The 25,736-nt window shown below is 35.5% G+C and overlaps 1 protein-coding gene across 2 annotated transcripts in view; it reads left to right on the top strand.

Annotated features, from left to right (window-relative positions):
• aqr (aquarius intron-binding spliceosomal factor) overlaps positions 1 to 25,736 on the top strand; it is a 57,326-nt gene that overhangs the window by 24,245 nt on the left and 7,345 nt on the right. For both annotated transcript variants that reach the window (XM_051867807.1, XM_051867806.1), the window contains exons 24-33: positions 137 to 246; positions 2,922 to 3,057; positions 4,610 to 4,819; positions 10,917 to 11,054; positions 11,463 to 11,534; positions 12,342 to 12,529; positions 13,604 to 13,775; positions 18,448 to 18,618; positions 23,931 to 24,016; positions 24,688 to 24,853. In XM_051867807.1, coding sequence (XP_051723767.1) covers positions 137 to 246; positions 2,922 to 3,057; positions 4,610 to 4,819; positions 10,917 to 11,054; positions 11,463 to 11,534; positions 12,342 to 12,529; positions 13,604 to 13,775; positions 18,448 to 18,618; positions 23,931 to 24,016; positions 24,688 to 24,853 — 1,449 coding nt within the window. The remainder of the gene's footprint in view (positions 1 to 136; positions 247 to 2,921; positions 3,058 to 4,609; positions 4,820 to 10,916; positions 11,055 to 11,462; positions 11,535 to 12,341; positions 12,530 to 13,603; positions 13,776 to 18,447; positions 18,619 to 23,930; positions 24,017 to 24,687; positions 24,854 to 25,736) is intronic.

Genomic DNA, 25,736 nt, shown 5'->3' with positions numbered 1-25,736 from the left:
AGGGAGTTCATCGCTCAATGTTCAAAGCTTAGCATTCAACCAAAATTATGGTTTCCTAACTCTCAACATGAAATGAATATTTCTTTTCTGTTGTTTATGTACTTATTTTCTGGATGTGTGTGTTTGTCTTGTTCAGGCTCTGAATCAGCTGTTTGAGAAGATTATGGCGTTAGACATCGATGAACGGCACCTTCTGCGTATGGGTCATGGAGAAGAAGAGCTAGAGACTGAGAAAGATTTCAGCAGGTGCAGATCTCACACACACACACACACACACACACACACACACACACACTTACACTTAAGATGTGTTTGCCAAATCAGTTCTGATTTACTGTAGTCTTATCACGAGGAATCAGTTTTCCCTGTTTAGAACCATATACTATGAAAACATGTTACTTTCAGAAGTAGAGGTCCTTTCCAATCCAAAAAGAGCTTTTAATTGCAAAAATCCTCTGACATCTTTTCACATCATTTCTATATGTACAAAAACTTGACAGTGTGAACGTTTCACTTGCATTAGCAACTAAAATAGACATGCGTGAACTGTAAAAACTATTTAGGAGCATGTGTGCGAATAAAAAAAAAAAGTCCCTACGGGTTCTTAAAAAATATAAAAAATCAGTTTTATGAAATTTAAGGTCATAAATCATCATAAATATTTTAAATGATATAATAGTCTTAATTCTCATTTTAAGAGGTCTTTAATTTGGGTATGGAAAACACAGAATCACAACTCAGCGTTATGTGATTATTAAACTTCAAAAGATTATGATTGATTAAATAAATGGGAGAGCTGCATGTTTTAAAAGTAAAAACATGGCACTGTTGCACGCTCTACCGGCTCGCAGTTTCAGAGCAGTTTGCAATTAATGACATTTATTTATCATTATTTTACTATTGATGAATTATGACAATGTATACTTTATGGTGTTTGTATTGTAATATGTTGTGGATGGTTGTAAGAGGGCATGTTTTATCTCCCTCATCTTTTTGAATGAGCAGCTGCCATTAGTAAAGACATTTCAAAATTAGAGTCCCGGTGTATTTCAGGCTTGTTTATAATTAAACATAATTATAATTGTTTAGAATTAAACGTAATGTTTGTATTTCAGGCTTGTTTATAATTAAAAGTCCCACGTAAAGCATTATATGCTATGCTTTTTTTTTTTTTTTTTTTCCCCTTTATTATTATTATTGGTATTTTGGTTACACAATAAACTGTAACTGGCATTAAATTTACTGTAGCTCGTGTCTGGGCCGTCCCGTCACAGGAAGACTAAGAACATTATTTAACGCACATTATTCAGTATATACATTCTATTAATATTGGCACAATAATCTGTTTATTGCAGTTATTTATAACTGTATAGTGGTTCTATAAATAATTACATAAGATAAAACATTTTAAAAACCTAGTGTACATTTTGTATTCTTATAAATAAATAATTTTGCTTGCAAATGTCTCCTTAAATCCTTTTATTTAAGAAAAAAAATTTTTTTTGATCAATCTCCATTGTACCTCTACATTTTTTTTTATGCACTTCTAAATTTTTCAGCTAAATTATTCAACGTACTGTGGAAAGAGTAAGCGTCCAGCTCTGTTCTTGTGTTGTGTTGAGTAGGGCTGGACAATTATGACCTAAAATCAAAACCTCGATAAATTGAATATTTTACCTCGATTACGATTAATGAACAATTTTTTTTTGTTTTTTTTGCCCTCAGTTCACTCACAAGGTTTGTACTGTAAATATTCTTGACTATTAAAAGTAGGATATTTTTTCCTATTGAAAGAGTGATCTGACATGACAGCTCACTTTCAGCAGTTATTTTATCTATGGTTCATAACATTTCTTACAGATTTCTGCTCGTTGTAAATCAGATAAATTAGTACAGTACCAGTACGTAATGAGAGCAAGTGCGTGTGTGAATTAGTCATACCATCTCTCTATTAATTGTGAAGCTGTGGGTTGTAAATAGTTCCTTCAAAAGCAGAAAAGTTTCTAAGCTACTTTAGTGATAAATCACAGGACAGCGCTGACAACTAGTTTCTGCGTTCCTCTCTGTGCACACGATCTTCACGTTCTGCGCGAGCACGGTAGCTCGATATAATATACATCCGATCGTATAAAAATCGCTTGAATGTCCAAACTGGCAAACCTTAAAAAAACATACAACTGACAAAGTTTAGTGAAGACGCGAGGCTCACCGCTCACGTTGTGTGTTGACTCCGCGTTCACCTCCGTGTTGACTGGACGGGCCGGAGTCACGTGTCTACACACGCGGTAGTATGTTTTAAAGGGGAACGTATTAACAGGATTAAAAAAACGAAATAACCAACATGGGAAAATTACGTCGGTTAGAGGTTCCTAATTTCGGTTTTGTTCACTGTTAAGAAAATAGTCCCGAGGCGTGCCTCATCCCTGTCCTCTTAATTAGCAATTGAATGAACAATCACTCAGCGCTGAGGGAGAGTATAAAATCTCGTCTTCATTTAGCTGGGTCTGAGATTATATAGAAAGAGTACAAGGGGTGTAGTATGGATTTAACCAATGAGAGAGACATTACTTCATATCAGATCATGGTATAGGAATGTGATACATATAGAAAAACAAGTCTAAATATGGTCAACTTCTGGCCAAGTACCCATGCCTTTCTGAAGGTCCATTACAAGGCAGGGACCATTCCCCGTCTCACCATTAGGTCCAGCAGAGCCTCATACCTTACATGAAGTTGTTCCGGTATATAAAGCGAACCAGATGTTATAGTATAGAATACAGCTTCAACAGAGAACAAAAGACCTTCTGTCTACATTCCTTCAATGCTGAGACCAGCACTTTAAACAGCGAATCTTTCGATTACTTTTGGATTAATCGTCCAGCCTTAGTGTTGAGTATTAAGTGTCCTCTCCTCTGTGTCAGGTATGGGCGAGTCAACTATGTGCTGTCCCGCCGTCTGGAGCTCCTGCGAGAGGTGGCGCGTCTGCAGGAGAGTCTGGATGTGCCCGGTGATGTGTCCTACACATGTGAGACCGCTGGACACTTCTACCTCTACCAGGTACCCATCACTCCCCTCTCAACATCATCTGCTTCCTTTTGACTCGACTAACTTAAAACTAGCATAGCATTGGATGTAATAGTAGTAGTGTTAATTGGATTGTGCGATCATAATTTTGATGATCTGTTGAATTAAAGGGTTAGTTCACCCAAAAGTGAAAATAATATCATTAATTACTCACCCTCATGTCGTTCCACACCCGTAAGACCTTCGTTCATCTTCAAAACACAAATTAAGATATTTTTGTTGAAATCCGATGGCTCAGTGAGGCCTCCATAGCCAGCAATGACATTTCCTCTCTCAAGATCCATTAATGTACTAAAAACATATTTAAATCAGTTCATGTGAGTACAGTGGTTCAATATTAATATTATAAAGTGACAAGAATATTTTTGGTGCACCAAAAAAACAAAATAACGAATTATATAGTGATGGCCGATTTCAAAACACTGCTTCATGAAGCTTCAGAGCGTTATGAATCAGCGGTTCGGAGCGCCAAAGTCACGTGATTTCAGCAGTTTGGCGGTTTGACACGCGATCCGAATCATGATTCGACACGCTGATTCATAACGCCCCGAAGCTTCATGAAGCAGTGTTTTGAAATCCGCCTTCACTATATAAGTCGGTATTTTGTTTTTTTGGCGCACCAAAAATATTCTCGTGGCTTTATAATATTAATATTGAACCACTGTACTCACATGAACTGATTTAAATATGTTTTTAGTACATTAATGGATCTTGAGAGAGGAAATGTCATTGCTGGCTATGCAGGCCTCACTGAGCCATCGGATTTCATCAAAAATATCTTAATTTGTGTTCTGAAGATGAACGAAGGTCTTACGGGTGAGGAACGACATGAGGGTGAGTAATAAATGACATTATTTTCATTTTTGGGTGAACTAACCCTTTAATATTCAGCTTTTTGTGAAAGAGAGGTGATTTTAATTCTTAACTCATATTAATAACCAAAAATGGGGTATTTAGCTGTCTCACATTTGTTAAGAAAAAGGTGGATAAGATAGTATAAGATCTTCTAGACCTGGATAAGACTTGTAAATATAATCAAATCTTAAAATTCACCATTTTTAGAATGAATATTACATTTTATTACACATACATTTTTGTAGTTAGGGTTAGCTCTAACACATTTTATCGTGTAGAAAAAACCCTCCCAAAAAACCTTATCCTTACATTTTGAAAACAAAACTAGGGTTAGAGGGCCTTCGAATATTGTTGTGTATGATGGGGGTCCTAGTCAAGAAGCACTGACGTGTAAATCTAGGCAGCACACAAGCAACAGGTTCACACAGGCCTGCTTTCATTTGTGTTCATCTTATCACTCTCGGTGGTTCGATCCATCACGCTGTGGTCGGTAGATTCATATCAGAGCCTCGGGGGATCCGTACGGGCCATTAGCTCAGATCCCACAGATTACAGTGTGGCGCGTGTTGCACTAATTAAGTGTGGATTGTGACAAGGCTGTTTGTCCAGTGATGCGCTGTTAATGAAATCCTCAGGCTCTGATCTTATCTGTCTGTCTGTCGTGTCGTAGGTCATGTCTCGTTGGGAGGAATACATGAGTAAAGTGAAGCCAAAGCCCAGCCGGGAGGTGCAGGTGGCGGACGTGGCGTCGCACTTCCCCTTCCATAAGTACTTCTCCAACGCTCCTCAGCCGGTGTTCAAGGGCCAGTCTTACCAGGAGGACATGGACATCGCTGAGGGCTGCTACCGCCACATCCGCAAGATCTTCACCCAGCTAGAGGTAGGGCTGGACTAGAGCTGAAATTATATTATTAATTATGTTTAGATACTTGCCCCACGATTCGATTAGATTCAGAGGGTAGTTCCAATTCTTTTATTAGTAATAATTGTTATATTAATAATCACAATATCATTCTTTTTGTTATTTTGTCTTTATTATTAAAAATAAGAAAGATGCAAATAACAAACAGTAGGACAAATACAATTTAAGAAACAAATGAAATTAACAGTCCTTTTCATTTTTTCATTTTACATCTATTTAACAGAAGCATTCAAGCAAGAAATAATCCAGAAATTGAATAATCAAATGTACAAAATAACTGTATAGTTTTTAGTGTGTCAGTTTCAAATAAATTATTTTTAAAGCTACAAAAGTTATTCAGTCAATGGCAGTGATTTATTCCTGCCAGCATCATATTGAGTTCTCTTTTGCGCTTGAATGGACAAAAACACAAAATTGTCAAAAATAGGCAAAATATCCTCGTAAGCAGTAAGAACAGTCTTAAATGAGTTAAAAAGTGTTTAATAAACATAAAGATTTGTTAGAAAATAGGATGTGTGTCAGATCCACGTCATGTGCTTCAGCTCTTAAAGTGACAGCAGCCTAATAAACCTGCTGCTGTCTGTCATTAATGTTAATCAAACAACAAAAGACAAAGAGAAAATCACTCACTGCTCTTGACTGAATAACCTTTGTAGCTTTAATAAGGTTTGATCGATATTCAATTTTTATAATTTATGCAGTGTTTGATTATTCATTTTCTGTATATTTACCTGTAAGACCTACCTGAAAATCTTAAACACTGTTTACAAGATTACATGGGTCTAAAATAATGAAAACAATGAATTTTTTTGTGCCTTTTAACAGGGCAGGTAAAACTCTGTGTTGAGCCCTGATATATTAAAGGTACAGCTAAACGTGACATTTATTACAAAGGGTTTATGTGAAGATTGATATATATTTTTAAAGCCTATTAAATGTTCAAATTGATAGATTTCAATTATACTACAATGTTGAATGGCTATAATTAATGGCTAAAATTTAGGAAAATAAATCCATTTAATAGAGACATCAGTATCAGTGACACTGGCCTTCATCCATAGTGCTGGGGAAAAAGATGCCATTAAACAAATATTTACATATACTGTCTGTATTATTTTGGAGATTCAATATGAAATATTACAATATAAACATATTTAAAAAACTTTGATGTTAGGTGTGATTAATCACAATTAATTACAAAAAAAATGTGAGTTTTTATTTTTATTTATTTATTTTTTTGTTTTCAATTGATTGACAGCACTAATTATAATACATATATTTTTAAAGACAGTTACTCCATCCAGCATTTTATGAATGGCTTATTCTGGCAAAGATCTGAGCACAGTGACAGTGTGTTTTGTTTTTAAGTGCCTTTTAGATAAGGGATGGTTTGTCTGAAATAGATAATTTATAATAGTACAACGAAAAAGACAGTGGGGGGTAAATCATTTATTATATAAATCATAATTAATGTAGTTGCAAGCAGCAATTACAGGGAAATGCACAACAGCAGATCTGTTATAAGTCAATTTAATACCCGACATTCCTGATGATAATTTGACAAAAAAATGGAATTGAAAAACATGTAATGTAATTCCTCATTACTTTTGACCAATAGGTGTCGCTGTCGCAAAATTGACATGGTATTGTCATGGAACGTTTCCGTGCAGAGTTTCATGTAATTATGCCGAAGCGAGATCCTTTTTAGTGAATTGTCATCAAATTTGACTCAAGAACAGTTGGGTATATCAAACCTTTTTATATCTTCAGTCAATTTTTTTTTTAAATCACTCTTTTAATAACTTTTGACCAGCATAGTCTGAAGATAATCTGACCCAAATTTGGAGAAGATCCGATGAACGCTGCTGGAGAAGTTTGCTTATGCTTTGGTGAAATTCAAAATGGTGTACGCAATGGGTTCATTGTGCTGATCAGTGAAACAAAGGAAACCAGGCTAATGACAATAGGCTTCAGATGAGCTATGGTGCTATCACTTTCATCACAATACACCAGTGCATTTGTGTAACACAATTCAAAATAGAGGACCTATTATTCCCTTTCTCAAAGTCTTGATGTTGTTTTTGGGCTCTATTAGACTGAATGTTGATTATTTTCCTCATATTCTCAGTGTTCAGCTCCTCTCTTCCCAGTCTGTCAGTAACGCTCTGTTTAGTTCCTGTCTCTATGAAGCCCCTCCTTCTGAAAAGCACAATGTGCTCTGATTGGTCGGCTGGAGCAGTGTGTTGTGATTGCCAGTTTCAACACACTACTCAGTGTTTCCCACAGGATTTTGTGAGACTGTGGTGGGTGGACATCGGACCCTCTAGGTTGGACTGGGGGCATGCCCCCCGGAGGAAAATTTTGTACATTTTAAATTTAAATGCATAAATCTGGTGCATTCTGAGGGCAAAATTTAAGTGACTAGATCAATGAAGAAATTTGTTCTTTTGTAAACAATTTTGTGCTCTAATAGTAATTTATATATTGGTGATGGTAGGGCACATTAGTCACGTACACAACATATAGTAGGCTAAATGATTGTTCATAAGTGGTCAAACATGTAGAGTATACATGTAAACCATTAAAAATATGTAGCAAAAGAGGTTACCTTTGTTGAATTAATTTATTTCTAGAATAATTAGTGGGAGCCTGTATCTACACATCTGTATTTGTGGAACTAATGGTCACTCTTTGATTTGTTAAAAACAATCCAGAATGCACTAAACACACTACTTCATTATAGAGAAAAATAACAAATGAATAAAAATATATAATCATAAGCTGACCAAAAAATAAATAAATAAATAAAATCTAGGTGACTATATAATTCAGCAGCAAAAAGTATGCTAGCCTAGTTCGTGAAAAAGACTTTGCACAGTAATTTTATAAAATCTAAATATGTTAATAAAACATTTAAAATTACTATTTGTATTCTTATATGAGAAACTTTATATTTGATTTATATTTATAAATGAATGTAAAGAATTATATGTATTTATAATAATGTAGGATTAAAAGACGTTTATTTTAAATGTATTGTGCAGCTTTTTAATGGGGAAACAAGATATGATAGACACGACAGAACAAAATAGGCTATTAATTAGAGATGCACCAATGTATCGGCTAACAATTAGCATCGGCCGATTGTTTAAAAAGCTGCAGATGGTCAGGGCTGATTATACCCTGTCAATCAAAAGGGTGCGGAAAGACGAGTTCAGACTGCAACTCATACATACATTTTTTCCTACATCAAATATTATTTGTAGCACCTCCCATCCAGTAATCGCAAAAAGATTTGTGCTTTGTTACTTCTGATAAGAATTAAAGTTTCAGTTTTCAAATTCTGTCCATTTTATCATGAAATTCAAACAATAAATGCCGTTTTGACGCTCTTAAATGTGACGTGTCAGATCGCTGTAATGCCTCAGTTCAGGCGGCAGTGCGGAGCGCGAGTCTTTTCTTCCTCTTCAATACAAATTATATCTCGAAAAACACGCATGAACATCAAAGGTATGTAGAAAGATATAGTACAACTTACCGCAGTGTATCATGTGTCATGTAATCACTTTATTTGTAATTCAACCGCGGAAAGACGTCGATAAAACAGCTTGTGAACAATATGTCACATCATGTCACTCTTACCTCAGGAATGTTTTCCAATCTTCACAGTTCCTTAGTTATCTATATATAAAAAAAACACTAGGAGCTTATTTACTGTTATATGTTTGTGCAAATTTGCCATGAAGACAAGAGCTTATGAAAACTACTTTATGTGATATTAAGTTTTATACATTTCAGTTTTTGAGTGTAATTATTATATCTGAAAATAAACAGCAGCTGAATATAAAACTTCTGTTGTTAATTGTAACCTCTAATATTGTAGTGTACCAAATGAGAGGTTCCCTGTATAGTTTGCAACATTATTTGGGAGAGATTTTTTTTTTTCCTTAAGAAAAACCAAACTATCGGTATCGGCATCGGCCGATATCATTCTGAATAATCAGCTATCGGTATTGGCAGAGAAATTTAGTATCGGTGCACCTCTACTATTAATAATCTTTATAAGTGTGCAAAACCATGATAATATGAAACGCTTCAAAACAGCAGCACAAACTGTTTATGCACATCCCGGGTGCAGAATGATGTGCTTAAAGCAGTATGGACTCAGCACGCAGTTGACAAGAGAATCCCTGTGAATGTCTACATCTAACAGTTTATTGATCATATGTTTCTTCTCACTTTTAAATTCCAGTTATTGTTCGCGTGACGCCAATTCATAGTCCTTGTGTTGTGCGATCAAGCAGACAACCTGTAGCCAGTATGATGACATCGTTCAGAAACGGCAATAATCTCCAGCAAGACAAAGTCATTTTATGCAAATCCACAGCCCTTTATCTACACATCAAGTATTATAATGGGAATATATCATATTGGAGAGTTTTACCGTGCTGAATGTCGTTACCGAACGCGACGCGCTGTTTGAGTGCTGAACAGAGAATGATTGACAGCTGCGGCGGAGGGAAGACGAGTTTCCTTGAACTTAAATTTAACGATGTACATATTCTTCTGTCCCTCACATGAAGCTATGGCATGGCTTCAGATGACTTTGAATATAGAGCACGAGAACTTAATTGGTGCTAGTCTATTTCTTTTGCTCCATTTTTGCCGTAATTATCAATCGGTTATTTAAATATCGCGACAGGCCTAATTTCCTTTTAATTTTGAGACTGGCAGGTCAACCGCAGTCTAGTTAATGTATGGCAAACACTGCTACTAACTAACTCAACCAGGCCCCACCCCTTTATTCTGTGTATGAATTATTTAAATGAGGAATATTATGATGATAAACTCAAGACTACAATGGAGGTGTTTCAGGGAGTTCAGAAACACTGACACTGATATAGAGAAGATTAATACACTTTTTCATGCTCAAACAGCAACATTACACACTAAAGAAACATGAACATGGAGAAAAAGCATATTAAGTGCTCTTTAAATACATAGTTTGCTTTGAACAGAGTGTGGTGTGAGCTCAAGGTTTGTTTGTCCATCAATAATGATCTCCCTCCCCTCCTTTAAGGCCCATTATTCTGGGACGCCCCCTTCTTTGATGTTGATTTCTCATCCTTTCATCCTTTGTGTTCATCTGCTGACAACAAAGACACGTTCCTGTAATAAAGTTGTGCGTCATAGCCACAATGCTGCTGTGCGTGTGTGTGTTTGTCTGGGCATCACTGTCCCTCAGCCGTCACTGCTGAAGACTCAGGGTTAAAAAATGGCCTCATCAATATTGAATGCTTTGATGGGTTTAATATTAATGCAGAAGCGCATCAAATATTCATTTCCCAATGGACACAGTCCTGAAAATATCCAGCTGGGTTAACCTCTCTTCACTGCACAGATCTGAGCCACTATTGAACAGAAACAGATACTCAATATCTGAGTGTGAGAAGAAACCAAAGATGCTGTTTCTAACCAATGACAGGAAGTAGAAAGAAACACAATCTCCTCTGCTGATGTTTAAACACCAACATCACCTTGTGAAATTCATAGTCATTTAAAATATTGTGGTGAATCTTACATGTTAACCTGATAAAGCCGGCTGTATTATATTGGATATACACATTCCTAAGACCTCTAAATTATCAAATTATAAAATTAAGCATTTAAATATCATCTTTTTAACCATATTATTGGCAGATATTGAGGTTATATGCATTTTATGTAAGTATCTGCTATACTGTTATAAAGATCTCACTGATTTATAAGCATCTGCACCAAATTGCATGTTTTCGCTGAGTTTGAACCTCAAAATAAAATTGCGCTTCATATTCTCACTTTATCAAACTATATGTGCCATAAAAGCCAGATGTATTAAATACTCAACAAAAAGCACATGCAAACTTTATATTTTGTCTAAAGGTTCAGTCATAGAATGTACCTGATATATTGAGTGATTTTTGTGTGATTCGAGTAAAACGAGCCACATGTTTTAACCGTGTTTGTGTGTGGTTTTAGCACTGAGGTGTTCATCAAGGCATCTTCTCTCCTGCAGGAGTTCAGGGCGTTTGAGCTGTTGCGCAGCGGGCTGGACCGATCCAAATACCTGCTGGTGAAAGAGGCCAAGATCATCGCCATGACCTGCACACACGCCGCCCTCAAACGCCATGACCTGGTGGAGCTGGGCTTCAAGGTATCAGTGGGATGCCATTCACTAGCACATCTACTTTTGAACCATTTCTTAGTTTAGTTAAACCCGTTTTAAGACATTTTTGATTGGGTGACATGTCGGAAGCATAAACAATGCTGCATTTGACAAAGTCACGATCAGTAAAAGAAGCACGGACATTCATCATCAGCGGACAACCATATATCCAATTTATCTCTAGCTTTTATCACTTCACTATTATTGTAAAATTTGTTGGAAAAAACATGTCCAAACATTTGACTTTGTGTACATGTCACTACAAATATGAATTGGTGTTGTGAAGCAGTTCTTTAATATGATCTGAATTAGCTGATGTACTAAAGTGAATCTGGAAGTCTACACTTAACATTAATGTGTGCTTCCTTTATACTGACTGACTTGATCTTTCTCTAGTATGATAATATCCTGATGGAGGAGGCAGCTCAAATCCTGGAGATCGAGACCTTCATCCCTCTACTGCTACAGGTACGACTCTCTCTCTCTCTCTTGCTTAAAATGTTGTTTGTTTCTGATTTATTATTATTATTATATTGTTATATAGTTTTCAGATTAGAGGAACCTTCATTTCAACCAAATGTTTAATGCAAATTATATTATATTATTTAGGGCTGTCGATTTAATTTTAATTTTTAACGTATTTAACACACTTGCCCCGCCCCAGACCTCCATAGGTCATCTGACATTTCATACAGTTGATTTATGATATGATGCAAGGCAACAACTCACTGCGTGATGAAGCCTATAGAATGCAGTCCATAAAATCCAAGATATGTGTGCAAAAATGCCACTGTATGAGTTTTTGACTCATATTTACGTCATATAATATAGTTACTTTCTATATCACACGTGATATCTGAAGAGTACTTTTGGCACAGAAATACTCCGTCATTCGTCCAACTTGTGTTTTGAAACTTTGGCCATGTTTAGCATGAGAATCCAATTCTTTAACAGTGTAAATAAATCAGAATGCATGAAATAGCATTACACCCTCCCTTTAAATATTCTCATAATATACATTGAACATCACCTCATTTCTCAAAGAGACTGAAAATGGTTCATTAGAAGATTCAGTCTTTCTATCTGTCTTTTCTGTCTGTTGTGATTGGTCAACCACTTACAGTGCATGTTGGAAACAAAACGCTTATTACTGTTTCTGAATTTCAACTCTTTGAAACTCTTGAACTCTTCTACTGTTTCTGAACCAAACTCTTCCAGTCTCAGACATGTTTTCCACACTAATTTTCATAAATTTTCTGTCTTTGTGTTACACAGAACCCAGAGGACGGCTACAGTCGACTCAAACGCTGGATTATGATTGGTGATCATCATCAGCTGCCTCCTGTCATTAAGAACATGGCCTTTCAGAAATATTCCAACATGGAGCAGTCGCTTTTCACCCGCTTTGTGCGTCTGGGTGTCCCCACCGTAGATCTGGATGCCCAGGGCAGAGCTCGGGCCAGGTCAGTCCGCATGTCAGACTAGAAAGGTGCTTTTAGTACGTACCCATGTGACGCCACTGTTCGTTTGTTTCGTGTGAAAGCTGAAATCCGTCACCAAAGAATCACGCACAAGGTTGCTTGCCTTGTTGTTATTGTTAACTTGAGCTAAAAATGTTAAAGGTCTTTTTCGCTTATTGAAATAAAGCTGAAATAAAATATAAATATTAAATGAAAAACGTAAACCTAAATAACTGAAATTAAAATGTAAAATGTTGCCTTGCAGGTAACTGAAACAAAATAAGCTGAAGTACTGAAATAACTAAAGATAAATTAAATATAAATATAAAAAACACTTTATTACTAAAACTAAATCAAAAATTAAAATGAAAGCTGAAAATATAAAAATAAAAGCTAATTCAAAATAATGATAAACACTGTTATATAAATATAATGGTAACACTTTACAATAAGGTTCATTAGTTAACATGAACTAATAATGAACTGCACTTATAGAGCATTTATTAATATGTTAATGATAATTTCAACATTTACATTATTAAAATCATGTTAACATTAGTTAATGCACTGTGAACTAACATGAACAAACAATGAACAACTGTGTTTTCATTAACTAACGTCAAAGAAGATTAGTAAATACAGTAACAAACGTATTGCTCATGGTTAGTTCGTTATTTATATAATAGTATAAAAAAAATATATATATATATATTAGTATATAAATATAATTATATGAAACTATTACTTATTGTTACTAGTAGGATTTTGATAATATTGTCTGTTCATCCGCCATCTTTTTTTTATTTATTTATTTTTTTAGACTGCAGATGATGCACTGCGACAAGCTCAAATTATAAATGATATATTTTTTTCCATTATAACTTTGAATCCAAAGCACATAATCTTAGAAGGCAGCATGATGTTGTCTACCTTAGCATCAGAGGCACAGCTACGATGCTTTAACATGCTGTTTAGTTAAACGCTCACTGCTGTGTCCTCAGATACACTTGTTCATCTGAAGTGTCCTACTTTGACACTCTCTCTCTCTCTCTCTCTCTCTCTCTGTGTCTCTGGCAGTCTGTGTAACCTGTATAACTGGCGCTATAAGCAGCTGGGGAACCTCCCTCATGTTCAGCTCCAGCCAGAGTTCCAGGCGCCAAACCCCGGCTTCACCTACGACTTCCAGCTCATTAACGTGGAGGACTTCAACGGCGTGGGTGAATCAGAACCCAACCCGTACTTTTATCAGGTGAGCGTGAACACGTGCTCATTTATATGACGTACACATCGATCGCTAGAGTCTGAACCATCATAAACTAGCATCATTTCCCACACGTCTCAAAAATCATCGTTCATTCTGTGGAATGAACAGACTTATAAAGGCTAATTTCATAGTTTAAATTGAAAGTAGTATGCGCACACCCAAACATGACTTAAGCAGGTGTTCGATCAAAAGAACTGCTATCTCTGCTCCCAAAGAAGTAATAAAACATATTAAAACATATTAAAATGTAATTAAATTTATTAAACTTCTTTGGGAGCAGAAATAGCAGTGTGCTATTTCAGCTAATTTCATAGCTAACATTTTATTTATCTTATATACAAATAAATAATAATTTCACACTTTTTTTCATCATTTGGAAATGACACACAATAAAAAAAAAAAATCTGTTCAGTTAAATAATATTTAACATTTCATTAGATATTTAATTGGAACACTTTACTTGAAGCCTTTAAATGTAAAACATTATAAAATTTTTAATGCAATAATTATGCCTTGTAACGCACCTTTATGATCTCATGAATAATTCACAGTTATAAACAGTTATAATACTTGTCTTTTTATTGTTACACCTTTAGAAAGTATAATGCATTAAAACACATGATAAACAACCAATTTTAGATGTAACAAGGAATCTGGATATTTTTATGCATTTTAACTTTGGTTACAATTGTTTATGAAAAGATATGATGCGTTATAACGTACATTATGAATGCCTTTATAATGCATTACACATTAAGGCTTTAATATTTCTTTGACGTTTAGTTAGCTCTTCTCTGCTATTAATGTTAAAACAACCATTTAAATGTTTATATTTCAACAATGAATTAAAGTAGAAAAGTAATTATAAAATTAGTGATGTGCACTTATGTACAGTTTAAATATTTGTTTTTTTATTTGAGTGTTGATTATTAAATAAAATAGTTTAAATTATTAAATAAACTTTATTTTTGGTTTTGTTTTTTGGCTAAATGAAATCTTGCATTTTTTACAGAAACTTTAATTAGTTTCGGTAAAAAATTCATTTCTGTGCATCACTTGTAATTTCTTAATGTAACAGTTTTTGAGAAATAAAATATAAAATTGATATTCACACCATAAATATTGAAATGGTTTTTCACTCATTTAGATCATTAGATTATTTGATAATGTAACATTTTTACGGTGGATTTTCTAAATTTACAATTGACAGTTTGGAGGAAAAACAAGAGGAAAAAACAACATATGTAGATTAAAGGCAAAAATAGCAAAAGTTTAATTGAAGCCATGGAATAAAGTTTCAGTATGACCTTTATGTACCGAAAAAGCTGAAATCAAAAAAAAAAAAAAAGAAAATCAACCCCTGGGACATAAAAGTGCATGTAGTTAATGAAACACCCACTTATGTTAATGTGCAAGCTGAGGAAGGACACTAGGCATGACTTTCATGACATGGATTTTTTAGCGTATCCTGGCAGATTTGTGTTGAAGCTCATTGTTCCTAAGTGACGACAGTACGGCATGCGGTGTGTGAGTCACATGAGTCCGGCTATGTGCCCTGCTACTGTTTACTAGGATCCTGGAGGGAATTGTCCTCATTACAGTATCCATGCCAACACACACACACACACACACACACACACACACACACACACACACACACACACACGACTCTAATGGGCCGTATGAATTAGCCTCTCACAGAGCAATAGGAAAGACATTGTTTGCGCAGTCAGTGCTTGCAGCCGCTGAAGAAGCATCTCTTATTAGTAAGTTTGTACCCTTATTAGTGTCCTACTGGAGCTGTTGCCATCTCAGCAGTGGGCTGTTTGAGTTAAAAGCTGTTCCACTCGCTTGTCTTTAGACTGTCTGATATGCATGTACTCATAAATATGATTGTGATAGGGGGGAAAAATGTATTCAGGATAAATTTGAACTGTTTTGTATGTACAAACTTTTTTTGATAGTCAAATTAGGTCAAGAGAATAGTTCAATTTATTGTCATTTTACTTTATTTTTAGTATTATTGATAAAACCTTCATAATTGGTAATGTTTATTGGTAATTTCTTTATTAAAATTAAAATAATAAAAAAACAAGACATGACATTAAACATGACATTACATAATGATCAACAGATTATTAGTTAACCTGGAAAGAAATAGTTAGAAACTGGATTTACTGCAAGCACTGTTTTGGGTTTTCCAGTTTTGGTATTCCTGTAGTCACATGCCATTCTTTTTCTTCTCGTAATTTTTTATAAAGTGAGCATGTTTGCCATGCAGTTGTATGTATTTCTATAAAATTCTCTGGTCAAACTTAGGCACTTCAGCTTCAGAAATTATAAATCCAAATAAGTTGGGCTAACTCAAAAAATTTGAGGTAATCAGTTTATCAAATTTTTTTGAGTTATGATTATCCCAATTTTAAGTAAACAGAACTATCAAGTTTTGAGTTTGTAGTTCTCATGTATGTTAATTGCTCTTAACTTGAAGTACTGAGTTAGCTAACTCATTCATTTTGATAGCAATTAACATAAAATATTTAGTTAATTAACTTCTTTATTTTGAGTTCTTGCAAATCAAATGAGTTAATTTACTTCACTGTAAACCCTAATAAGTTGTCAGAACTCAAAAAAGTTGAATGAGAATTTTAAGTTTAAGTAAGATTTTTCACTTTGTACTCATACATTTTTATTGTTCTTAACTTGAAATATTTGAGTACACTAATTTATACATTTAACGTTAAAATTATCAGGTCTCAATTATTTACATTATCTCAACATAAATATTTTGCTAGCTATAACTAATTCAGAAAATGCCAACTTGCTAATTTGCTAACATATTAACAATATCATGGTATAGCACTTACTGAATGAGTACAGCAACTTAAAACATGTAACTTACCTGCTCTCAAACCAAGCCGCATGCACCACTTGTCACCATGATGGTAACTCTCCCAAAACCCACATTAACAGAAACTCTTCTAAATTAGCATAACAAAACATTAATCACTACTAAATCTCCCTTACCATTAGTCTTGCACAAATAAATATTATATAACACTTAATAATTTAGCATTTACTCTCCCTTTCGAGTGCCATGGGCAAAGCATTCTGAGAAATAAAAAATCCCAGCCCAGTTTCAGTTGAACTTAAGTTAGTCTAAATGAAAAGAAATGAAACAGTTCAGTTTACTTGAAATATGTCAGTTCTGTGAACTCAAAAGAAAAAGAAAGTTATAAATACTCATAACAGTTAATTTAACTGAACTATTTTTTTTAATTCAAGTTTGTCCTACTCAAAAGAATTAAGTATTTTGAGCGTTTTGGTTTACAGTGTAATTATATAATATAGGATGTAAATAAAGAGCTAAAACTCATCCTCACTCAGTGAGGGATTGGCTGCTAGCTTACACGAGGACAGCAGCTTGACTTATTTTCCCTTCATTGTGATAAAGGAAAACTAATATGATTTGCAAATTAGATTTTTTTTCCCCCAGTATGTTAAGGCATGTGATGGGATGAAAATTTAATGCACATGATCTGTTGAGCTTTATATAATGTTTATAATGTAATGTTTAGTCATTTAAATCTTTTCATTGCATTTTCATTTGCATATTATATTGTAAACATATTCAGACTTTGTATCTGAACATTTATTAGAGCCATAGTAAATGTGCACATGCTGAACATGCATGTTCTCAGGTGTTTATTTGAATATAGCTGTGTTTACTAATCACATGTCCATATCAGCCACTGAGCTCAATGTGAAGCCATAGTTCAGCAGCTCTGAATACAATCAGATACACTCATGGTTTATTACATGTATTTATACTGCAGTAAAATAAGCACAGGCTGTGTTTCCACATGCACCAGGCATCTTTAATTGGTTTGTGGTGCAGCATTGACCTGCTGTCCTGTAAAAGTGCGTGAGATTCCTCAAGCAGCTCACCCAATAATCAATAATGTTAACCATGATCAGTGAGTCAGATTTACCCTCTGGGGTCTGAGGATTTTTGGGGCACTGGAGAAGTTTTGACATGCCCTGACATTTATGCTTTTTTCAGTTGCTTAAACGTATTAATGGCAAAAGTCTCATTACACTGTATTCAGCACGAACTAGGCTACCATAATATGTGAGCAACATGTATGTACATAACAAAAAATTTAAGTCACTGAAATAAGGCCTCAAAACACATACTGAATGTGTGTCTACAAGACATCTGGGTACTGAATGTAGAAGCCTAGAATTTTTGCTTCAAAATGATGTGAAAATCATCCTACCTACTCATTCACATAAAACAATATATTGATTTTAAATTTTGTAACACACTTTTTGTTTGGAAAGACAGGATGCATGGAGGCATGAATAATCCTGAATAATGCTGTGATTCACACCTGAAGAGACGAAGACTTGATGTGCTTTTTTTTGCAATGATGCTTGTTAAAAAGTCTAAACTATCAATCAGGCGACAGAAGGCATGTAGTAGATTGTGTGCGACCAAGGTTTTCAGCAAATGTTTGATCATGTTGGTGATTTAGTTTGCATTTGTGTTTCAAATATGATCAGTAGGCTTTAGATGGTCAACAGTGACATTATTAACTGTATAGTGAGAAATGTTGAATCCATGTAACCTGTGTGTGTGTTTGTGTGTTTGTAGAATCTGGCAGAGGCTGAGTATTCAGTGGCGCTGTTTATGTACATGCGTTTGCTGGGATATCCCGCTGAACGCATCAGTATACTGACCACCTACAACGGCCAAAAACATCTAATACGAGACGTCATCAACCAGAGATGTGCCAACAACTCATTCTTCGGACAGCCCAATAAAGTAAGTCCAACTGATATGATGATTTCTTGACATGACATTCATGTTTTACCTTCAGAAGTGTGTATATAACCCTCAAGACCATCACACTTGTTAGATGCTTCTGTGTGGCTGGGTGAACTGCTGCATTTGATTAATGTGTGTGAACAGCTTGTCCTGTATCACGCTGTCCTGTGCTCTAAATGACTTTTTTCTGCCCTGTATTCACTATTTTCCCTCTTTTGCAGTAGTGTACAGGTTTGCTTTAGCTCGTTCTTCAGGGTGATTGGCAGACAGACTCACTAAAGCGTATAAAGCGTGTGTTTGGTCGAAGTGTTGCTAACAGTCTGTCAGAATTGTACAACAGTGCAAATTGATCCCGCAGTGGCTTCTGTCAGCCATTTCATTAAAGACACAAGTGAGTACAAACCAAATAAATAGACGACTGCCGTTTGCGCAGACATTTCGTTCATGAGCTTTCAAGACTGCAAAACAAGAATCTCACTGCTTTTGGGAGACGTAATGAAGATGATTCTCCATGGTTCACTGGAAAACTCCATTTAAAGGAATGTTATCATTTACTCGCCGGTATGACTTTAATATGTGGAACATAAAGGGAGAAATTTAAGTGTCTAACCTGCTCTTTTTCATACAGTGGAAGTGAATGGGGCCGTAAGATTAGTCCATGATTTGTGCATTACATTCAACGTCTTCTGAAGTGATTTGACTCTTAATATTCAGTAATAGTGTCAAACTGGTAATATTGGATGAGAACTAAATTGAGCTGGATAATGACAAAGAGCTGCTTTATAGCTGAATCAAATTCGTTTAAATCAAATATTTGATTCAAAATCAACACTGAACTGACAACGCTATTGCCTTGTTCTATAATTTTATGAATTTTTCACTATTATTGAACTAAACTGAATCAACACTGAACTGACTTGAGCTGAATAACAACACTAGCTTCATCTCTAGAGCTGCTTTATAGTTGAACAGATTTGGCTTCATGACTAATGAACTTTGCAACGTTCACTCTGTTATTGAACTAAATTGAATCAACGCTGAATTAAATTGAGATGAATAATGACACTGTTTTATTTTAAGGGCTGATTTAATTGCTGAAATTGTATTTGTTTCATAATTGAAGAACTTTGCAAAATTGGTGGACAGTAACAAAGTATTTTTACGCAAGCACATTTTTCAAGTGTCTGTTCGTTATCAAAGGATTTTTACTTTAGGAAACTTTTACTTCACAACTTTCCAAAGCATATTATACTTTTTTACTTCACTACATTTCATGAAAGCATATCGTTCATCATTATTTTGAACTGAAGAAATCGACACCTGCTCCCAGATGCGATAACAATGTCCGATTCGTGAACAAGCTGATTTTCTTCTGTTGAATCAGTTCACGAATCGCACTGAATGATTCATTTGTGAATTGTACTGATCCGATCGGAGCTTTAGGGGTGTACTCGACTGATGTTTTAGTTAATATTGTTAATGAAAATCGTAAGTCTTTCTCTCTGTTATTTGTCAATTAATTTTGCTGTAAAAAGGTAGATCAATACATTTTCAATATCTTCATCCACTAATATTTAGGGGTCAAGCCCCGAAGGGGCGAAGACCCTCTATTAAAATTGTTAGTTTTCTTATTATTCTTCTTCCGCTCTTGAGTCTATGGGAGCCCATAGAACCGTATGGAGAAAAGTTATGAAATTTGGCACACTGATAGAGGACAGTCTGAAATGTTACCATAGCAAATTTGGAGTCTCTACCTCAAACCCTGTAGCGCCACCAACAGTTCAAAAATTAACTCATGTTTATGCTTATAACTTTTGATGCGTAAGTCAAAAAGTTAGAAACAAATTTTTTTCCTCTGATTCCATGGCTCATGCTGATTCGAATGCACCCTATGTCATTTTCAAACTCCTCCTAGAGCATTTGTTCAGTTTGCATGAAATTTGATATGTAGCATCTACTAACAATCCAGGCAAAAAGTTATTAAAAGATTTTTGATCAGCCAATCCATTCTCGTAGAGCGTGTCAACGAATTTGACGGCGAGCACGCAAAAAATGGATATGACGCTGTATCTCCGCAATGATTTGGCGTATTGACACCAAACTTGGTATATGTCATGACAGGCATGACTTGGAGGTACATGCACAGTATCGTCACAGCACCACCTACTGGTGCCGAGATAGGAAAAATGAACTATATCCGATTTTCTTTGGTTGGCCATTTTGAATTTTGTCATAAAATGCTGTGTTTTACTACTTTTTCAAACTCCTCTTACAAAATTTGTCCGATTTAGTACAAAATTTGGTATGTAGCATCTACAGACACTCATGACAAAAATGTATTAAAAGATTTTTGATAGACCCAACCGTTGTTTTATACTGCGTCAACAAATTTGACTGTGAGCACTCCAAAATGTGGCTGTATCTTTGCAAAAGTTTTGTGTATTGACACGAAACTTGGTACATGTCATCACAGGCATGACTTGAGGGTGCATGCAGAGTTTCGTCATAGCGCCACCTACTGCTCAGAAGTTATAAACCATGTTATTATGTTATAAGTGCTTTAACTGATGTAATTTAAACAGCTTTATCTTAACCTCATGATCACAGATGTCCACAAATATTTCCTTTTCTGCCCTTATTCGGCTTGACCCCATAATTGCTGCTTGCAGCTATATTTATTATATAAAATTTAAACGGTTCATCGATCAGCACATTTTACTTTTAATACATTAAAAAAAATAAAACCGAAAAGAAGTACTTGTGCTTTTACTGGAGTAATATTTTATTAGGTCATCTGTACATTGGATTATTGGAGTATGTTTTACAAGAAAATACTATTCTATTATTTCTACTTCAAAATTTCAGTGTGCTACTTGACATTTATCTAATTAATTGTGAAATTTACCAGCATTTTCTGAGTGAAAGTTGTTTTTACACCAAATTTGTTTGTGTACTTTTACTCAAGTACTTGATTTGTGTACTTCATAGACCACTAGTAGTGACATGAGAGTGAGAAAATGAAGCCAGAATTTTCTAATTTGTCTATCGTTTAAGATATGTTTTGATAAACATCGGTGGCCGTCTCTCCTGAAGAATGCAGCTGAATAAGTCTGATAGTATGGCGTGTAAAGGACTGTATCTGTCTCATTTGCATGCAGGGGTTAACTGAATGCTCTGGCTGCGGATGAGATCAGCCCAATCCCTCATTAGCATTTAACATTTCTTCAGTACAGAAATGGGCCACTCTCACTTGAGCATGCACATCATGTATGCAGCGGGCAGAGAGCACGTGTCCACGGTCCCCAAGTCTCACTGATGAATTTCACATTGGACACCATCTGCTGAGAGGCAGCGCTCTAGCAACTGTGAGGGAAGAAGAGCAGAATTATAATGAGACACCAGCCTATTTTAACACTCAGCCACAGGAAATTAAATACAACACTGTCGCTGCTATCATGTCAGCCGTTATGTCATGACTAGACCCAGAGTTTGTTCACATCTTCTCGATTTTTGTTAGAATTGTTACAAATTAAACAAAACCTCACAGGTTTCATAATTCTATTAAAATGATTTAATAACTTGAGTTAATTCATGAATTTATAAGTAATAACGAATTATATTACTACTGTAAGTGTTTCAAACCTTACCCGGATACATGCAGTACACTCACGGCAAGCTGTATGTATTATATAGTATGGGTTGAACGACTTCAGATTTTTTTAAGTCAACGTCAACTAGTTGCTGATGACGTCATTAATGAGCAAATAAGCCTGAACCTTGAGCTGAGACTGAACACGGGTTGTCTTGTGCACAGCTGTGGCATGTGAGGCAGCGCTGCCCACTAGGCTATTGTACATAACAGCTTATTTTTATCAGTTCTTGACTTTGGGTCATTACATTTCTCACAGATTTCTGCTCGTTCTAAATCAGATACAGATAAAGCAGCACAGTAAAGATTACATTTATATGAATGCATTAGTTAGAGAGCGATTGCGTGTGAATTAATTCTGCCTGGCAGCGTCTTACTACTAATAGTGAAGCTGTTTTAGTTGCTAAGAAATATATGCTAGATCTTTTCAGTTTCTAAGCTATTTTATTGCTAAATCACAGAACAGTGTTGATAGTACATTTCTGAATGATTTTGTGCGTGTGATCTGCACGCTACTGTCTGTGTGTGCGATACAACACAGCAGCACATAGGTTTAGAATGGCGATTAACTTACGTGTAATAAGCTGTTTAAAACTTGCATTCATCCGATTGATATTTGTTATTTTAACTTGGATAAAGAGCGTAAAAGTGGAATTTAAAGATTGCTTATGCTGTTGCGCCCTCTATAAGCCATGATCAGCAACTAGTCAACGTCAAGATTAAAGCGTTATGGCAGAACATTAAAGGATTAGTTCACTTCAGAATTCACATTTCCTGATAATTTACTCACCCCCATGTCATCCAAGATGTTCATGTCTTTCTTTCTTCAGTCGAAAAGAAATGAAGGTTTTTGAGGAAAACATTCCAGGATTTTTCTCCATATAGTGGACTTCACTGGGGTTCAACGGGTTGAAGGTCCAAATGTCAGTTTCAGTGCAGCTTCAAAGAGCTCTACATGATCCCAGACGAGGAATAAGAGTCTTATCTAGAGAAACCATCGGCCATTTTCTAAAAAAAATAAAATATACTTTTTATCCACAAATGCTCGTCTTGCACTGCTCTGCGATGCGCCACACATTACGTAATCACTTTAGAAAGGTCACGCGTGACACAGGCGGAAGTACAAATTTACAAATTTGAACGTGTAAAGATTAAGTCAAACGCCCTTTACAAAAAAAGGTAAAACCACAGTTTTTCGCCTTACCGCGGTACTTCCACCTACGTCACGCATGACCTTTCCAACATTATTTCCAACATGAGGAAACAACTTGTAGTGTTGTTTTAGACTCTTATAGTCAGGTAAACAACACATAGCAGTGTTACATCAGTATTCATTCCTCAAGTCTCTGGAAACACGTGGTCAGTTCTCGACAGGCTCCAGTTCACCTGACCGAGAACAGGCTCTGGCTCCAGAACGCAAATCACAAAAAAGGTGTATCAGATGTGCGTGAGAGTTTCGATCTGATTTGCACTTCAACAGGATGAGGTGACAGTCCATAACTTCAGGAATGGTCACACAGTAGTGTGCAAACCTTCATTAAGTGCCAAGCTTGATGTCTGCCAATAAACCAAGACAGCAAGATTCCAACCAGCGCATCCTCTTCAGTTCAGAGGAAGAAGAGACACTGAACTCTTTTTAAAACTGTCTGATGTGTTTTAGGTGACCACAGTGGACAGGTTTCAGGGTCAACAGAACGATTACATCATCCTCTCACTGGTCCGCACCAAAGCTGTAGGACATTTGAGGTGAGCACTTCCTCTAACTGTTTAATTCATGTTTAAAAATGTAGTTTAAAATAACAATAAATCACTTTAAATTGACAAATATGACTCATTTAAAACAATTTCATTTTTTTTTAATGTAGTTAATGTAACAAAAATCACTTTTTAAATAGGCCAAGACATGTTTAAAACCATTTGTCATGTTTAAAGTATTAGCTGCATCTGTAGGTGTAGCAGTGACTCCAAACCCTTCCTAATTATAAACGCTTTAAGCAGTCTGATCTACAGCAGGGTTATTATTGTGAACTAAAACCATACAAATAACCATTTTCTTTACTTAAAATTAAAGTAACTGAAATTCAGAATAAAAAAAACTTATTTTAGCTAGTTACCAAGGCAACATTTCTCATTTTTTGTTAGTTTAAATTGAAATACTAAATAAACTAAAACTAATAAATGAAAATTAATTATTATTGACATGTAAAAAACTAATAAATATGACACAAACCCACAAAAAAATGACTAAAACTTTAACTAAAATTAAAGTGAAAACAAAATGTAAAAATAGACTCTAATTCAAAATATTAACACAAAACACTAATAGTATATGAGTGATACTAAAATACGACTGATCCACAGATTTCGAGGTGAGGAAGTAACTGATGTTTTCTGTCTCCTGTTTCCTCTTCCCGCAGAGACGTGCGGCGTCTGGTTGTGGCCATGTCTCGAGCGAGGCTCGGCCTCTACATATTTGCTCGAGTGTCTCTGTTCCAGAACTGCTATGAGCTGACGCCAGCTTTTAGCCAGCTGACCGCTCGACCCCTGCAGCTGCACATCCGGCCCTATGAATACTACAGCTCTGTGAGTATACCACAGACGCCACTTCACGCCTCACGATTGCTGTTGTTAGGGCTGGGCTCTTGGATGGCTGGAGAAATTGGAGTTTCAAAAATCAGTCAGTTGCAGTAGAGTGCATTAGTGTTGTAAGCCATGAACCAAACCAGCCAGCTACAGGTGAAGCACAACATTACAGATATTTATTTGATCCAAAAAAAAAAAAAAAAAAATTGGAAATTGGGCAAAACGAGAAAGGTAAAAAAAACTGTGTACTTAAGAGCTTTAATGAGGGAATCCCATGAAGCATTGCCATGATCGAATTAAAAACAATGGAGAAATATAAAACTATTCATATGAAGTTATATCTATGGAAACATGCATGTTTATACAAATATTTAAGTATATTGAGAGTGTAGGGGGAACGGCTAGATTGTGTCATTCATGGTGCTTCATGGGAGTGGGCGGAACTAAAAAGCTTTACTCGCCGCGACTCTGATTGGTGGAATTTTCTGTACAGCATCATGGGTAATGTAGTTTTTCACCACAAATTCAGCTGTTAAACAATTATTGTAAAAATAAGTTGAAATATTGCAGGCTGAGGGCTTTAACAAAAGCTTATACCACCGATGGACGACCTCAGAGCTCACAGTAGGGCTGTCTTTACAGGTTTTATAAGTTATTGTTAAAAAGAAAATGAAAGGAGTTTTTACTTCCAGAACTGTTGCACTCCATCTAACTTAGACTGAACAGAGCCGTCATGTTCAGATATATGTGAAGTTCCAGATTGAATCGGATTTAGTCCACGTTCAGCTGGTGTGCTCCTCTGTAGCTTTATGACACGAGTTGCATGTGGCGAGACATTTGTTTTTGTGAATTTAAAACAAATCATCACATTTATATCACTAGG

The sequence above is a fragment of the Ctenopharyngodon idella genome, chromosome 17 (assembly GCF_019924925.1).
Source record: "Ctenopharyngodon idella isolate HZGC_01 chromosome 17, HZGC01, whole genome shotgun sequence".
In the NCBI taxonomy this organism is placed as follows: Eukaryota; Metazoa; Chordata; class Actinopteri; order Cypriniformes; family Xenocyprididae; genus Ctenopharyngodon; species Ctenopharyngodon idella.
This window is presented reverse-complemented; position numbering and strand designations above follow the sequence as displayed.